The following is an 18,590-nucleotide window of genomic DNA, read 5'->3' as shown; positions in this document are numbered from 1 at the left end:
TCTTGAAAAGAAATTTTAGTCCAATTGCATGTTTTCTTTTAGAACTGTAAAGGATTAAAGTTCATATTTCCTGAAAACTATTCAATGCTTTGTCACACAAAAACAAAATAGAGTGTAATTCAGAGGTGGGTGGTAGAAAGTTATGTTTAACTTAGCAACATCTGAAAAAACCCCAAAAAACTTTTAAAAATAATTTTATTACATCACGCCTTGACTAATGCTACTTGGAAATATCACCACCCTTTCTTAATTTGGCCACTCTGTCCATATCTGCCTGGTCAGAGAACGGACTAGTCGAAGTCACTGATGATCATTTCATGTCATCAATATGAAGTGATGCGTCTGGAAAATCTAGATGCGTACGTCACACAGCGCTGACTCCGTATGACAGCAGTATTCATTGGTCATTCACATCTTTTTCCTTGCAGACTGCAGTTTGTTGTGAACTCTCTCACCTTCTGTTTATTTTCTTTGGAAACCATCTGGCTCAGGAGACCATGTCAAACTCATTCATCTGGTCCAGCCACCCGCTGGAGCAGTTCAAGAGAAACAAAGCTGAATTCCTGGCTCACCTTGTGCCTTGACTCATTTTATCTAGAGGGACATTTTATGGCCTGAACTTGTGACGGCGCCACCACCAGGTACAATGTGCTGGTTCAGAACCCACAAGGCAAAACAAGAAAGTTTATAAATGCCTGGACTAAGGTCAGTTTGGATTTAAATTCTACTTTTACGGTTTCCTTTATTGACCATAGTGTATTTGGTGACACTTTATTTAGCAGGGTGTGCATAAGACTGACATGATGCTGTCATAAACATCACATAACATCTGTCATGAACATGAAGGACTGTTTTCATGAAGTGTCATTTGGTAAATAATAAGACTTTTAATGCAAAGTTGATCTAAAACTTGCCTTGAAAGTCCATTAAAAGTCCCAACTTTGCATTAAAGCAGTGGTTCATAACCTTTTTTGAGGTACAGAACCCACCAGTTTCATATGCGCATTCACTGAACCCTTCTGTAGTGATAAATAAAATATGATTTCCCCCATTTCCCATCATTTAATTAGCTCTACATTCTTAAGTGAAAGAAAAATTAATAATAAATAAGACTTTGTGGTATTCTGATTTAGTAAAGTAATTATATTAGTTGTGTTACCACCCTAGAGGCAGTAGCAGGCCCGAAATGGAGCAGATTTAGAAGTACACCGAAAGCTACAGAATTGCTGAAAACTTTGAGCTGCGCAAAGACACAAGTTCAAATCCATGCTGAGAGTGGAGCTCCTTCAATCAGTGCTCCTCCACAGCACTGATTGGCTAAGCCAGTGGTTCCCAAACTTTTTCTTCTGTGACCCCCCAGTGGTTTCCAAACATTTTCTGCACCCCCCCTATGGATTACAAATGGCTGTCTGGTTGAAACGACGCGTGTGATGGGGGGCATCGACTTTTTGGGGGGCAAAATGAATGTACGTAGCTGAAAATAGACACCAACATCGGTAGCCTACAAGGTCCTTGTTAAACTTAAGGTTCTGTATTGATATTAGCTAGTCATCTTTTAGCTAACATTACCTGCATCCAACAGCTTTACTCAACTCAGTCGGTTAGTTTGGAGGGAAAAACTGTGAAAAGTTCTTTGCGTTTTGCTGGTTTGCTGCCATGATTCTAACACAAACCTACGTAGCTCCGCCGAGCAGCAGCAGGTCTCCTTCACAGGTGGAAACCCAGCGTGAGCGTCGTAGCGCTCATGTTGCATTTAAAGGTGGCTCGGAAAAACAGGTTACAACATGTTAACAACGGATTAAACAGTTTTAACTGCTGACAAAAGTGACAGAGGACACAGATATGGGAAGTGTGGAAGCCTCTACTGTATCAAATTGACATAGGAATAACAGAGAGTTGGCCATTCTAAGGTAAAAACCCAGCGCATACAGTGTTCATGTTTTGTTTTGTTTTTTTTTCATCCAGACGGCTTCCCGCGCCCCCCCTGCAATGACACGGCGGCCCCCGTAGGGGGCGCGCCCCACAGTTTGGGAACCTCTGGGCTAAGCAATGTAACGTGATGCTCTGCAGCAAGTGATGGCAAAGCGGGGCGTCATCACGACTTTACACAAGTGTGTCTTTACCTCCGCAGCAGAGGCTCCGCCGAACCCCTGAGACCGACTCATCGAACCCCTGGGGTTCGATCGAACCCAGGTTAAGAACCACTGCATTAAAGTGTCATTATTTACAAAATAATGTAAAGTTGGCTCTTTTAATGGACTTTCAAGGAAACCTTTACTACAACTTTGCATTTAAAGTGTCATTATTTACCGAATGACACTTCATGACACCAGTCAGACATTCATAAAGACTCCTTCATGTTCATGACAGATGTTATGTCAGTCTTATGCACACCCCGTCAAATAAAGAGTTACCTGTATTTTATTTATTTATTTTTTTGGGGATTTTGATATCTGTAGTTTTGATTTGGGGTTGTTGGTGTGTTGCTGCCAGTCTTGGCCAAAAAAGTAGCAGCACTGTGCAGCAAACTGAACCGTCCTCATTCACCAAACCAGGAGATTCAGCAGGCTACTGGTGAAAACAGATACTTTGACACGGAGCCAAAGCGGAAAGCTGAGCAGGCATTACCCTAAACAACCATCTGAGAGACCATTTGGTTTGTCAACCCAACCGTGACTCTAATTCGGTCATGCAAAATAATGAAACAAAAAGATCCCAAACACAGCAGTGAATCTACGTCAGGAAGGGCTGAAAGAAGATAAGGATCGAGCTGCTGCAGTGGACCAGTCAAAGTTCAGGCCTCAACCCAACTGGAATCCTGCACAGAAACAAACCAGCCTGCAGAGCCGAGCGAAGAGGAGCGGTGCTGGGCAGAGCAGAGAGCCAAAATTCCTTCTGCAATGACGTGAGGACCAGATAAAAGTTACAAAGAAAACAACGACTTCAAAGTTCTATTCAACGTTTCCTTGTTGGCTGGACTTTTTTTTTTTCTTTATTTTGCACAGTGTTTTCATTTTGGCCTCATCTTTCTTTAATTATTAATAATTCTGTGGAATTTGTTGTGCGTTTTTTGTATTTCCATTTATTTTGGTTCAAAAGTAACTATTTTAACATATGTATTACAATAATGATTGAAAAACATTTCTATAAAAAAAACTATTTCAATTTATAATTTAAAAATTTATTGGATTCCATTTTTTTTCTCATCTTCTCTCCAACTTTCTGGCGCCCCAACTGCCCCAGCACCCAGGCCCAACATTAAAAAACACAGTTTTAATGCACAAATACATGAAAATTATATACATTTGAAAAACAAAAAATAAACATCATCCTGCTCACTAGTGTATGGAATGTTATTTTTAATTTTTTTTATTTTACATATTTTAAATACTCGATGCTGACGTTACGCCTGGATTTCTTCACAGTGGGAAAGATATTTATGTTCTATTCCATAACACAACAATCTACATTGTGAAATGTCGGCTGAGCCAAACGGAAACTGTAAAGGATGAACTCCTGCCTTAATCACCTCTTAATATTTATGTGTGCTTTCTATTTGATGGGCCTAATGGGAGCAGTAGGAAGGAGAAACATCTGCAGTTTCTCCTTCACTTTTTGCATTCAGCCCTCATGCAGCTCAGCACAGAGAAGGCCTGTCATTTGAACCCTCTCTCTTCAGCCGTTCAACAGTTTCTAAGTCTTGCCGCAGTTTTTCATTCAGCCGTTTCGCTGCGACTTAAACTCACACAAACGCCTCAACATTTGAGGCTGCAAAACAAACTTGTGCGAGGCACCACATCCAAAATAGCGCGCTCAGTTTCCTTGTTTTGTCTCCATCAGAGTTTGCCTCACGGCTCGTCTTCGCCTGATGTTCCAGCCAGTGATCTAAACAGGGCTGTTTACTTTGTTTCACGAACCGACAGACACTGTACGTCCAACGTGATGTCGTGACTTCACAACTGAGACGTCTGGTTTGGTTAAAATTAGCAATCTGCTGTCTATTTTCTGCCTGCTCTCTCCGGCCTGGCGGTTGCGGCCATGAGAGCATTCAACCGTTGTTGACATTCTTCTGTTGAGTGACAAACTCAAAATGTATTTACTTCCTCCTTAACTTAGACTTGAACCTAAGAAAACACAGATAAGAGCCGTACGGAAGAATCTTAAAATAAAAAGATTCTTGTGAATTTTTTTCTGCCCCTGAGAGCTGAACCAGTTAAACCACTTATATAATATTTGTTTAGTCATTTCTCAACCTAAGTGAACAGAAAAATCAAGAGGTGGGTGACAGCAGGGACTGTTTGCACTGCAAGGTTACTAAAAAACAAACAAGCAAAATAAATAAAAATAAAAAATACAGCAGATTCAGTTTTTCTTATTCTCTTGCATTTTCTAGAACTTGATCAGCAACACGGACAAACACGAAGCAGATCAAGATCTGCAGCGTCGGCTGAATCAGGAAGTTTTTTCTTGTTTTTTTTAGCAGTTGCATAAGACCAACAGTGACAGCAATCAGTGAAGACATCTGATGATTAAACTACCAGCTAACCAGGCTGCAGGTTTTAGGCTGCAGTTTGTTATAATGTGTTTATGTTAAACTGATCTACTACTAAAACTCCACTTTAATTAGTCTTGGATATACCAAAAAGCTAATGCAAATGACATCCTTCACTCTAATGGGCCCCTTGTAACAAGAGAAGAGAACAAATGATGCACATTTTGACGATGTAAGCATTCATTTTCTATTTCAGTTAAATTAAAATCAGCTTGTAGCAAAAATTCATGCATATATATTCTCAAGACATTGCACTAGACAGGGATCCAAATCAAACAAGTAGAATGCAACCATATGTTTCAAATTTAAAACCAGTTGCACCACACATTACTTTTTTTTCTTCTTTTTTTTATCCATGCTGGTTTCTGTCATCACTCATTCATTTCCCTAGTGATGTTGGTAAAGTGGTCAAAACAAACATGTTTTAAACACCTGATTCGCCCGTTTGACGCCTCTGACCTTAGTTAACCACGGCAGGAAGGCACGACGTTGACTGACTGCTAATAAATGTAGGGATTTATTTACTTGTGACACATACAGAGAAAAAAGGACAATATTAGGCTACATAAAAACTTACATCTACATCCCGTTTTGTAATCAGTGGCGTTGTACATGCAGAGTGGAGTGGGGCTCCTTTCTGCTCCGGCTGCATACGGACCTACTGAGTTCTCTGTTCTTCTTCAGTTGTCATATGAATTTTGAGCAACTTTTAAATAGTTGCAAAATAGAAAAAGAAAAAAAACTATTAAAAATGCAAATTAGAAAAGAATCAACCAGGCTGCACAAACCGTAATTTCATCAGGTGTTGATGCTACGCATGGCTGTAATGGAACAGGAAGTAGAGGCTGCAAACTAGCATGGAGCTAACATCTCAGAGAACTGGAGAGTTGGACTTAGAAATGTTTTTTTTTCTTACATCAGAACTTTTATGACAAATGCGATTCCATTTCCTTCAACGTATTAACTCAGTCAATGCTGTTCAGTGAGCTGACGGCAGAGAAACAGCTTCCAGGAAAACCATTTATCTGCAGTCATCTGTGGCTGTGCTAACTAGCATTAGCATTCTTGGCAGATTATGTGGTGGTGAACCAGCTGTAGACCCTCCCTCTGACTGATTGGTTGTTTCTGACTAAGTGGTTCACAGATTATCTGTCTTGTACTGTCATGACACGACATGATGATAATTTTAACAGATATGTAAAAAATAAATAAATCTTTTTTTAAAAAGCCACCTATTGCATAATTCAAGTTTTCTTGAATTATGCCTTTTCTATCGACCTTTTCTAATGCGATACTTCAAAAAGCGGATAAAAAAAAACGTAGATGGAAATGTGCTTAGTCACGGCAGATCTATGAGAAATCGCTAACGGTGAACTAAGTATGTACAAAATATCTACATAAAACACTAGAATTCTAATAGGGTGAGAGTTCATTTTAAAGTAACTTATTATTATTATTGCTAAGGTCATAAACTGAACTGTGGGTCTATAGATGTATAAGAAGCTTTAACTGTAAGGGTTTTTTAAATATACTTTTTGCTTTTTTTAAATATATTTTTTGCTTTTCATCAAGATAAATTCAACTTGAGGCTCTTGATGACGTCCTTCATGACCAAGACTGACAGACAACACGACGCACACCACACTGACCTTAGACTGGCACAAAGAATTTTAATCACCAGCGTGATCCTTGGTCATGGCTTATTAATACTGCCTTTTTTTAAGATCCAATTATATTTTTACATTATAACCCAGGTTGTTGAAAGGTTTTTATATATCTCAAGGTTTTTGGAAGGTAAGTGGATTTCAGAACTTCTAACTGATCGCAATCTAGAAGTACAAGCAAATTTACACAGAAATATCGAAATTTGCACAGAAACATAAAGATAGAAGCATATTTAGACATTTTATCAGCAAAAAAAAAAAAAAGTTGATTTGGGGTTTAGTTGCACATTAAGCACACTAATTATCTGTGTCTGATATGGAAATCCAAGAGTGAAAGACAAGCAAAACTAGAAGATATTTATTTTGTATGTACATATCCGCATTAAAGCTTGACAAATAATCTAACAACAGAACATTGATAAAAGTTTGCTGCTTCATGTGTGAGCCAACAAAGGCTCAGAATAATTGAAACCTGCAGCGTCAGCTTTTCTGGCCTGTATGGAAAATTTGCCAGCACATAAAAGCTGCATGGCTCTAAAATAAGACATTTTATAATCCCTGTTGCAGAAATAAATATAGAAGCCATATTTGCATGACAATTAAGGTCACAGTAATATACCTCTGGTTACAGTGGGAGAAAGAAAAGTTTTACAAGTTTTCATTTGCAATTCACATCAGAGCCCGGCGTTTTATGGCAGGGTTTCCATGGTGACATTAATGCGTGCTCTTTCTGCCAGTCAGCTGGACAGAAGTCTGGGTAGTTTGTGTTTTCCATCTGATGTAGGCCGCAGTAGATTCACATATTATTATTATCTTAGTAAAGAAAGGATCAAATGTTGAAATATCATCACCTCTGAAAAATAATCAGTCAAAAGTGGGTTAGACAAAAAATAAATAAATTCTGAAGTTAACATAGTTACTTGATTGTGCTATAAAATTGCACTTATTTTGGCTGGAAGACACATAATGTTGCCCCATTAAAGAACTGATTGGTAAAAACATTTGAAATAATAAGTATCTTTTCCTAGTCCCACCATCTGGTTTGCCATCTAGATAAAGGATTCATTTAGTTTTAATTATTTCTTATAATTTTTATAATAATTGTGTTGCACTTATAGTGTTTTGTATTTACTGTTTGTATTGATTGTATTTACTGACAAAATTTACATAGTTAAGTCATTTTAACCTTGTTTCTATAACCTTTGTTTGTTTTTAGCCAGTCAAATTACTCATTGTCCAGCCTTTTGACTAATTCTGGGGCATTTATAAATCTGTTAATTGACACCCATTGCCTCTAGCAACTGCTGTGTTGAAGCAGGGCAAAACATGCAGGGCAATGTGTGTTGACGACCAGGCCTGGGAAACACTGATCCGGAACATATCGGACACAATCCCTACAGGACCAGCAAGGAACCCTACATGATCTAGAACATCCGACAAAACATCGTCATTGTTTAGTCTGACAAAGCAACGTTACCTGACACAGGACAATACAAGCTTTTTCCCAGAATTTGACCGAATTTGACACCTCTCACATTTTCGTTGCGTAACATCAGGCTGCTTTGAGCAACTCCTTGAGGCCTGAGGTTTGGACCGGTGGGTATGTGAACGGAAACACTTGTTTTGCAAAACGGTGTTGTGAAAAGCACACCCCAAGCTAACAGCTGCTCAACAGGACCGAGTAACCTAATTTACAACCCAACGGTGTGATGGCCAGCAAGCTCTTTCAAGAGTACAGCCTTGTTATATAGATATCAAAGTTTGACAAATACTCCTTTATGAAAATGTGGATAAAAAAACTTTTGAGTGATTTCTAGTTATTAAAAATAAAAAAACAAGAAATTACATTTAGTTAAGCCAGAGGTCTCATTATTGCGGATCGCAGGACGATGTCTTGTGATATGAAAGTATAATATTAGTGCGGCCCACAGGGTGAGCGGACCTCTGAAGGAAGTCCCGCCTGTTGTTCCTCGTCATGGCTGACATTCGATGCTAGGCTAAGCTACACTGACTTCATGCACACTATGCTTGTAACAATAGTGTGGCGGATGATGGAACAGTCCGGTACCAGTTGCCTTTTTTTGCTGTCACCATTCCGGTACTTTCTACCATTAATAAATGGCACGATCAAACCGGGCTGCTCGTCATCCGGCACGCTGTTGAGACAAGGAAAAGTGGTAAAGACGTCACGCGTCGAGACGTTCTCCATACGTTGCTAGCTGGCTAAAGACTAATGTGAAACGTAGAACAAGAGCAACGGCAAGTGGAATAACTAAATTTTGTCACATCCTCATCATGTCTTTGTCAAAGCCAAAGCCTGCAGTTCATGTATTGGAGAAATAATTAAATGTTGATGATATTTGAAGATATTTTTAAAATGTTTTTGTGTCCAAAAACCCCAATGGTTTGGTTAGGAATGCAACTCATTACGTTGCTTTTATCTTACTTTAACTAACTCTGTCTTTTGAAGAACTTGGTGCATACTGTGATATCACCTTTAGTTTAATCATTCCATCTCATGTCCTTATTGTTTATTCTTTCCGTCTCTCTATGCTACATCTAATTCCTCACGTTTCACCTGCTATCCCTGGAGATGATCTGTGTCTGGTTTCCTCCAAACACGCCAAAGAGTTGAATCTGTGTCTCATCAGACCAAAGCATCTCGTTTCCTCTGGTCCAAGAGTCCTTTATGTCACTGTAGGCAAACTCCAGACGAGCTACCCTGTGACTTTTATTAAGCCTTTCGCTTTCGTCTGGTCAGTCTACCATACAGGCCTGACTGATAGAACGGTGCAGAGATGTTTGTCCCTCTGGAAGGTTCTCTTCTCTCCACAGAGGAACTCTGGAGCTCTGACAGAGACACCATTGGGTTCTTGGTCTCCTTCCTCCCTCAGTCATCTAAAGAAGAAAGAAAAGCTTAGACTGCCAGCTGTAGGAAAACTCCTGCTGGTTCCAAACTTGGATAAGACCTTGAATACTTTCTGGATGCGCTTTATATTTAATTGTGAACGTCTGTGCCAATTTCAAGTGTCTAGTTCTACCTGATTTTCTTGCAGTATTGCCCTGTATGCACTTCAGCTTCATCCATATTCATACCAACTCTCACCATCTTCTCTATGCCCTGTTGAAGAAAATCATCCCACATAAAATCTTCAATTATGTGAAATTTTGTACTGGTTTATGGTTAAATGACTAAATATACTATGTAACCAAACAACACACACAGCGTGGCAAGACAAAGTGTTGCAAAATGTTGGGAAAGTGCTCAACAGTTATTCAAAACATTGCGTAAAGGTCAGAAGATGCAAACGATGCTTTGTGCACGTGCCTGGCAGCAGAGGCAGATATGCAGAGGCCTGTGGTTGTAACACGACTGAATGTAGAAATTTAAAGTGTTGGAATACCTTTGCAAGGTACTCAAGACTTTGGTCTTTGCAATTCTGCTCCGCATGCAGAAGACATCGTGTTTATGTTGAAGCATGACTGCTTCACAGATTTTGGAATTGTTTTTAAAAGCTGCTGCAGGATGGTCATTAGACAAAAAACTAATTAAAGCAGATCACGCTAACATTTCATGTTCTGATAGACGGACGTCTGCCTGTGCAGTCTGGACTGATTTTAGCTGGAACAGAAAGTGAAAATAAGAAAGAGGCACTTCTGTTTTTTGTGTTTGGTGTTTGTGTTGGTGGGGCATGAGACAGCCAGAAAAAACTGGCTAAAATAAAGCAACTGCATTTAAAAAAATGTCCAAAAACCCCAATGGTTTGGTTAGGAATGCAACTCATTACGTTGCTTTTATCTGACTTTAACTAACTCTGTCTTTTAAAGAACTTGGTGCATTCTGTGATATCGCCTTTAGTTTAATCATTCCATCTCACGTCCTTACTGTTTATTCTTTCCGTCTCTCTATGCTACATCTAACTCCTCACGTTTCACCTGCTATCCCTGAAAATACACATTTCTAATCCTGACTGATGGAGGCTGATCTTTATCTGGCACCAAGTTTCCACCTGGCAACTCTCACCTGCCTGTGAAACACACCTAGAACAAAGGCCGCTTTGTCTAACTGGTCCGACAGCATCCCAGCCGCATCATACTTACAGGTAATTTGATCCTGGTAAATACTTTGTCTCGATGCACGTGACGACCAAAAATACTTCAAAATTCTGCAACACTTTCCATCTCGTGTGCTGGACGTTTTTTATTTTTACCTCGAGGACGATTTTAACGTCTCTGAAACCTCGCTTGGCAAGAGCTGAGGAGCTTTCAATGCTACGATTGTTTTTGCTCATTTCAGTATAAAAGCATAAAAGTGTTTCTGGAATGGATACATATTTTTTGAAAACTTGCGTATGTGACTGTCGTCGTCTGCGCTCGTTCAAAAGTACATGAACAAGATCAAAAGAGGATGTGGTGAAACAGTCAGGCCTGAAACATTTCCTCTTTAAGTTTTTTGTAACCTTTTACAGACTGATACCTGCTGCGTTCTCACAGATAAACTTCCTTTTTGGTGTCCCCCCCTCCCCATCTCATACAGATGCAGTTTCAGTTTTAATCCTTTCTGCTGTACGAAGACAAAAATTTGTGAAGATGAGGCTTGTTTCCTGTTCTGATAAACAGCAGACTGAATGGTAAACCAACCGAGCAGGTCTGTAGCGTAGTGAGAAATAAAGCCCATTCAGAAACATGAAAAGCCCCCCCCAAAAAAAACAAAGCAAAAAAGAAGCATTACAGCAAAGCTGATGTGATAACAGATCCTGTGTAGGCAGAAGCATTAAGAAAGACAAAACTATTTATTCAGCAAATATGGAGCACTTTGACAGAGTGCAACACAAAAGTTGTGATTTTTAAGCTGTGACCATTCTAAAAAACAGAAATTTATCAACACTATCTATATGTTTAAAGATGGAGAAGCTCCACTCCACACCTTGTCCTGTCTGTTTTTCTACTTTTGAGGAAAATATGACCCTGAACCAGAGGGGTTGAAGACATCATCAGAAATTTCTGATGATGTTTTTTGTAAAGGTTTTCAAAATTCAAAAGTTGTGTCTTTAAATACACATTGGCATTAATATAAAATAAAACGAACTGATAGAAGGAGGCATAAAACGCCGTATTTTGGTTACTGAGCAACTATGAGTTATGGGTTTTTGCTCCGCCATTCCATCAGTTTCCCAGGGTGGAAAAATGTTGAAGGTTATGTCCTAAACCTCTTAAAGGGCCAGTTGTGCCAGAATATCTTAATAAAACTAATTAAACTGCTCCATGTTATTGTTTCAGTGTTTTTTGCAATCAAAATAGTAGATTTTGTGGTGCCAGTTTAGAAATGTTTGTAAGGAATTTTTTAGGATATTTGCGCTAATGTATGATGTTAAATGTGACTTTTTATTCGGTTTATCAATTACGGATTATAACTTGACATCCAGTGAGGCTGAAGCATTTGAGCTCAATGTTTTTGACTAATTTTGAGAAAATTTGCAGAAAATGTGAAGATTTGTTGATGTTGTGTGAATTTTGCAGATTTGTGAAAAACTGGAAGGACTTACTGATGTAATTTGGAGTCTAAAGGGCCACATAAGAAGCTACAGCGGGCCAGATTTGGCTCCCAGGCCTTGAGTTTGACACACGTGCCCTGAGCCATTAGCTGTGTTTCCACTAGAAATGTTCACAAAACATTGTCAGGATTCCGCTAATGTTCAAAAAACATCATCCTGCCACTTCCTGTTGTATTTTGTCAGTAGCAACGTGACTTGCGTGATGCGAAAAAGTGTTTGTGTTGCAGTTTTACGAAATATAGAAATTTTGATACACCTTAAAACAACCTCATCCTAGTGCAAAAATGCTTCATCAAAAATCGTGAGTTTTTTTAAAAAAAATGGCATTTCCACTCTGCGAATTTATGTTTGTAATTAGCAATTTTATGCTCAATGGAAATGCAGCTAATGAGAACCAAACTCTTTTTCTTTGTGGTTAATTAGGTTTTTTGTTTTATGAATTATTGAGATGGTCATTAATTTTTTTGAAAACTTTTGAATTTACCCAGTTTTGGTTGATTCCCCCTCAGCACAGGTAACTTTTATATGACAGAGTTTGACCCCCAATGAAACCAAATTACTCTCCTACTGGTAGAAAAGATTAAATTATTTAACCATATTTCCTTATAATAAACTGTTGAGATCATAAAAAGTATTTTAAATCATTAGTTGCCAAATCAGGTATGAAATGTTCCCCAGGTGGGTATAAAATGGTGGTTCGATAAAATGCAATTTGTGTCAAACAGCTCTATGTCAACCCCACAAGGTCAGGTCAACCAGGAGTAAAAAAATAGAAAATGATGAAAGTCACCTAGCACAGCCACAAACATTTCTTTTTTTTTTTTCAGATACACATCACCCTTTAACTCCACGAGGGACAGAATCCAGATTCCACCAGCAGATCAGAAGCAGTGTGAGACGTGATGCTACAAAATTAAACTCCAAATAATGTGTCGTCTAAGAAACAAGCCACCTGTAATCTTGGGGGTGATGAAGTGAGAGCAAGATTGCTCAAAAGAGAAGCCAACTTTTGCTTTCAAAGAAGGCAGCGTGACACTCTTCCCGCAGAGCGACGCGCTAAAGCAATTAGCTCAACCTCAACTGCATGGAGAGCATGACTTCATACCAATAGGAATGTGGAGTAATTAGTTGTTGAGAAAGCCGTGTGAGTTCACGCTGTTGGATAGTGTTCAGTCGGGTCAGAATATTTCAGTTTTTTAATTCATATAATCTGAATAATACAGTCGTATTTAACTTGTTATGTAGCTTAAAGTTTCCTTTAAGAAAACTCAAAATAACGCTCAGGTTTGCTCTGGAAAACGTAAGTTATAATAATAATAATAATAATAATAATAATAATAATAATAATAATAATAATAATAATAATAATAATGGAGAAAGTTGGGTTGCAGTCTAAGAGAGAAATTCAAATGATTCATTTTTAGGAAAGAGCAAAAGAAAAAAAAGTATAAAACTACACATTGGTTCCCCATGTTTAATAAGAATAAGTAGACTGTAATTTATAAACTAGTATGAGTTTCTCTGGATTCTTGTTCTGATAAAATTAGATGGTACTTTCTAAGTTTGTTCCAGATTTGTAAACTAATTGCAGTTTTGCTCCGATGTTAGAAGTTTAATGCTAAATGTTGATCTAAGGTATTGAGTAGTTTCTCTAGAAGCTGGTAGGAGTCTCTCTGGATTCTAAGTTTGTTCTAATTTCTGCTCTGGGTTGAGTGAAGTATCTTTAAGTGTGTATCTGCACAGTTTTGTTTATGTGCGGCAGTAAATTGAATCTGTTTATGTCTGTAACGGGTCATATCAGCTTCATGCTAGCCTGGCGGCGCCGCTGCAGTATTTGTTTAAACCCCAACACACAGAGTGGTGTGTGATGCTCGCAGGGCTGATAGGACTGACATCTTCTTACTTTAGAAAAGGCAACAACAAAGCAGCAGTGTTGAGACGTAAAGAACTCAAATGTGAAAACTGGGTCAATACAAACTGAATTTATCATTGAAATCAGTGTTGTTGTTTTTTTTGTACTAGCTTGTTTCGTTGTTCCGGATGTATCAGTCACGTCAGTGCTGTACATTCTGCTACTTTGAACATTTCTAAACTGCTGGGTAGTAAAAACTCTGGGGATGAGTAAGTAGATGAATGAATGAATGAGGAGAAAGAACTGAATGAATTAGTGACTGGGTTGCTTCCTGTGTTGTGTTGAGGCGATGCGATTCTTACGCCTGACCTCGTTTTGCGGCCGCCTGTCTGACGAATACAGATTTGAATCAGAGTGTACTTCAGAACACCTGCCTTTGAGTCCAAGTATGTTTTGTTTTATTTATTAAACACCACAAATAGGTTTGAATATTTACATTTAAACCCCCACAACCACCAAGTACATATAGAACAAATAGCTTATATCAGTTCATTACAGTTGTTACATATCAGCTCAGTGAGTCTGATGTCAGAATGGAAACATTTTGAATGCATAAAATTGTGCATAAAGATAAAAAAAACAAAAAAACAAAAACCCACACCTCTGATAGCATCTACTTAGCTATTGCTTTAGTGCGATAACAAAAAACATGAATGGAAGTGCAAATTGTAGATGACTACCCCAGTGTGCACTTTCATTTTGGGCGGAAGGGGGACTGTCTAGTTTCAGCTGTCACTCGCAGAAAGTCCCCAGCATTTTCATTGCACAGTCATCATCTCTTCGGGAAATCTCTTGCTTTCCAGCTCCATCCGGATCAGCTGCGGTTTCAGTCGCATTGTGAGCAGAGACCCATATTAGCTTAGAAGACAGTTCAGATCTGCATACGTAACTGTTTTTACAAGCAAAAATGCCCCAAGCAGAGTGATACGTTGTAAAGAGAATCCCTAAGTTGCTCTCAGACTATAGAGGAAAGTCCAGGCGTTTCGGCGAACGTGTTAGATCGAGCCTGACAGGTCGACGAACCCCCAGATCTCGATAGCTCTTCTTCTCAGTCCGTCCAAGCGTTTCACACGGCTTTACAGTACAGTGAAGCCTCTGGTTTGTGTTTTCTTTACATCCTCATTGGCGCTGATGTAGAGTCCAGCAAAGTCCTGTAAATGTCCGACTTTAGGAAGCGTGGGTATGAGTCCTTCTCCATTAACCCGAAGACAATCTTCTGGGCCTCTTCGAAACACACTGCGGACGCAACCTTCATGTTGGTCCTGATTACCTCCCTGGTCTTGTGATCGATGTTGATCTGGAATTTAAAGAAACATAACATAAATTGCTGAAGCACTGCTGGCTTTTAAGAAAAGTACTAAAAAGAAAACTTCTTTCAGTTAAAAGAAAAAAAACTCTGTGCGTACCTCTCTGGGAGCTTCAGCTTGGATGTAGAGTTTGAAGATCTTTTTGGCCCTTGAGGACATTCTGAAGGAAGACTTGATCTTCTTGTAGTCCTCACACACCACCCAGAACTCCAGGTTTTCATCACTGAACTCCGACTTCAGGAAGGCCTGGAATATTTTCATCCCATCTGCACAGGTTGGGAAAGCAAGCAGCAATTAGTCAACGTTCAAGAGGGATACTAAGTAGAGGATTTGCGTATCAGATGACTTATTGGCTAACTTACATTTGGAGGACAGAAGTCTCTCCAGTGACTGTGACCACTGGGACATCTCTTCAAAACAGAGCCTGCAAAAGGAGAGCGTGTTGTTACTAACAAGTGAAAGGAGCAATAATGGAGATGTTGAATTTCACAGTGAAAGATTTCTCAACTTACTCCTCTGTGTTGGATGGTTGAGATAATTTACACTGAAGCCGAGACTTTAGGTTTCCTCCACTGCTAAACGACGAGAAACACAAGACAGAAAGTTACTTCACTGAAAAACCAAATGTGATCAGCAGAAATGTAAAGAGAAAGCCTCATTTGAAATAAAATAGTTACCTGTATCCAATAGCTTTCTTGTCGATGTCCATGTTTAGGTGTTGCGGCGGTGTCAATGTGGCTAGACTTGGCATGGCAACAGCGCTTTGTACATGTGCGGTTTCTTTCGGTAGGCTGCTCTCAGAGTTCTCCAACTGCATCTGTTTCGCCGAGCCCGCGCAGCAACTCTATATATGTACAGAAGTCAACGTCAGAGCTGCAACTCTGAACAAACCACACGCAAAGAGGAAGTTGTGGATGACGCAAACATCCGCGCAAAACGTGCGGCATAGAGCTTCAGCTGTCTGACTGAACTGTACTCCAACCTGCATTGTTTGGCTTAAGGTCTGGAGATGCAAATTCACAGGTGGAACATTCAGCAGCATAGGCAAATGCTTCAGTATCTCTGCTGCTTTGCCTTTGGAGGCAGTGTCACCATTACAGGATTTGGACAAGATACTGAAGTCTTTCCAGCACCTAAATCTACTATCAAATTTAAATGAGAGATATCTAAACGCCTTCATACTTGACCACTAATGTTTCTCTCAGGGTTTTATTTTTAATCTGAAGTGGAAATAACTTATCTTTTATTTGCAAATGATAGCGCATCAACAAGAAATGACTTTAAGCCTCACTTTTCCCAAAACTATTCAGTCATTTTGCAAGTCCTATTTTGAATTTTTGCTTCTGGTTGCCAGCTGTTTGCAACCCTGCTGACTATTTGGTTGTGTTTCTCTCATAGCTTTTTCTTTTCTGAAGTGAAATCAACATGTGAGTGAAACTACAAGAAATGACTTTAAACCTCACTTAGCCCAAAAAGTCATTTTGCAAGTCACGTTTGAACTTTGGCTTCTGGTTGCTAACTGTTAGCTAACCTGCAGCAGAAGATTATCTTTTTTTGTTTGTTTGTTTGCTTTAGTCAAGGTGTTGGATAATTTTGTAAAAATGCAATGCCAGCTTTATGAGTATGTAATTTCTCAGCAGTCCTAGTCAAACTTGGTGGCACATTTTCTAGAAAGTCTGCCTTTCTAGGTCAAATACTTAAAGAAAAAAAAAAAAAACTTCCTGTAACCCAAAGTCTGTGAGTCTGCAGCTGTGCATAGCCTGCCTGTGTCTGAGTCCTCAAGTACCAAAGGAAAGCCGTATGGGGCCCAACAAGTTGTGTTCTACTTAAAAGCATAAGCTTCTGCTTGTCAGTTCATTTTCTGCTCACTAGCACTGGGCCCTCCTGTGATTTGGAGAAGGCCCTAAATGGTTATGTATGAATCTGCTGTAATGCAGGGTTACTGACCACCAGTAGGCAAAACTTTGTCAAATTTAAAGAAGTTGCTGTGTGAACAGAAGCAGAAAATAGCTTTAAGTTTAAAATAGTTTTCTCATCAGCCATCAGACTCCTGAACAAAAGCTGCACCAACTACAGTTTCATTTAATAAACTATTTACACTCAAATATCTACACATCACATAAATTTATTTTATTATTTATTTATTCATTTATTTATTGTTTTGTGTAGTAAATTTCTTAATCTGGGAACCTGTCATGAGGTGGGGTGGATGGTGGTGAGGAGATGACGCAGGTCCCAGGTTATGGTGATGATGACGAGTTTAACGAAGGCTGAGTCCAACAGGCAGCACAGCAGAGAGACAGGCACACAGCCAAATACCGGTAGCAACTGATACAAGACTGAACTAGGAGCTAAGCTAAGCTAAGCTAAGCTAAGCTAAGCTAAGCTAAGCTAAGCTAAGCTAAGCTAAGCTAAGCTAAGCTGGACTTCACAGTTCAACCAGAGAGCTCAGACGACTACTGACATAAGACATTTGTAAGACAAGGACCCCACACAGACAACAGGTGGGTTTAAATACACACGGGGTAATTAAGGGAATGAGACACACCTGGGAAACAATCAACGGGGAAGACGCAGTGACAGACTCACAGGGAACAGGACTACACAGAAAAACTCAAAAATAAACACACAGAAACACGGATCATGACAGAACCGAGTCCAAATTTATTACCACAAACAATCAAAATGGTATCGCATTAAAAAAAATCCTTGAATCTTTGACAAGGAAGAATTGCTGGTGGCTGTTTACGTTGTACAGCGTATTTGTGTATGTTAGGGATTATAACTGAGTAGCTGCAATGCACAAATACATGAGATTCCCAATAAAAACACTTATAGAGGGCCTATTTCAATAGTATCAAATATGCCTTATTATGCAGGACTCAGCTACTGGGGTTACAGCCAATCAGCTCCAAAGAAAATGAATGTCGCCCCTGAATTAGCTGCTTTGCTAATAGCATTACACCACATATTTGAGCTTCCCAAAATGCAATTTTAAACAAATATATTTTCTATATGAGCTACAGAAAATCTGCCAACAGGGACATTTTTGGCAAATTATTTGAAGGTGTTTTGCTAAGTTGATGTGAACTTCAGCTTCACAAAAATATCACAAAAACAACAATCTGATCTGCTAATTTACCATGCTAACTACTATTAGAAATGCAATCTAAAAACAGTACATCTCTCTGCATTTTGAGCGGGTGTTGTTCAATATCTCAGTACAATATGATAATGGAAATGATGAATGATTTTTCAGAAGGTACTTATTTGTAACTCCAACTTATTTGTAACTCGTTTTCATCTTTGATGATTTGATGGCTGACCTGTCAACACAGAAAGCTGGTGCTGGATCTTTAAAGGTTTCGTAGCTTGGCAACTATTTCTGGGACAGAATCTTTGTGACCTTCTCCAGCTGAAGAGGCAAAAACATTAATGTTGTCTGAAAGGTACTTTGCATATGAGGACAAACAGGACAAGCTGAATGATGTCAGCTGGCAATTTGCAAGCAGTGACGGCAACAAATATGAGTAGAACTATGAGAACATACTGAAACTACAAAAAGGCAATGAATGCTCTCATTCTACAAAAATGAAGTAT

At 39.1% G+C, this 18,590-nt stretch overlaps 1 protein-coding gene across 2 annotated transcripts; it reads right to left on the bottom strand.

The window, feature by feature from the left end:
• Positions 1–14,058: 14,058 nt before the first annotated feature.
• Positions 14,059–15,830, bottom strand: LOC106918814 (regulator of G protein signaling 13-like). Of its 2 annotated transcripts, none has more exons than XM_014988832.2 (5): positions 15,668–15,830; positions 15,503–15,565; positions 15,353–15,414; positions 15,090–15,256; positions 14,059–14,980 (listed from the first exon to the last, which is right to left on the bottom strand). In XM_014988832.2, exons 1-5 carry the CDS (start codon positions 15,805–15,807, stop codon positions 14,795–14,797), a joined length of 618 nt encoding a protein of 205 aa, XP_014844318.1. In that variant the 5' UTR covers positions 15,808–15,830; the 3' UTR covers positions 14,059–14,794. The 2 variants fall into 2 exon arrangements, with proteins under 2 accessions (XP_014844318.1, XP_014844319.1); XM_014988833.2 differs by having other exon boundaries at positions 15,503–15,562.
• Between the last annotated feature and the right edge of the window lie 2,760 nt (positions 15,831–18,590).

This window comes from Poecilia mexicana, unplaced genomic scaffold (genome assembly GCF_051168715.1).
Source record: "Poecilia mexicana isolate PSO_F unplaced genomic scaffold, ASM5116871v1 scaffold_17, whole genome shotgun sequence".
NCBI classification, from domain to species: Eukaryota; Metazoa; Chordata; class Actinopteri; order Cyprinodontiformes; family Poeciliidae; genus Poecilia; species Poecilia mexicana.
This window is presented reverse-complemented; position numbering and strand designations above follow the sequence as displayed.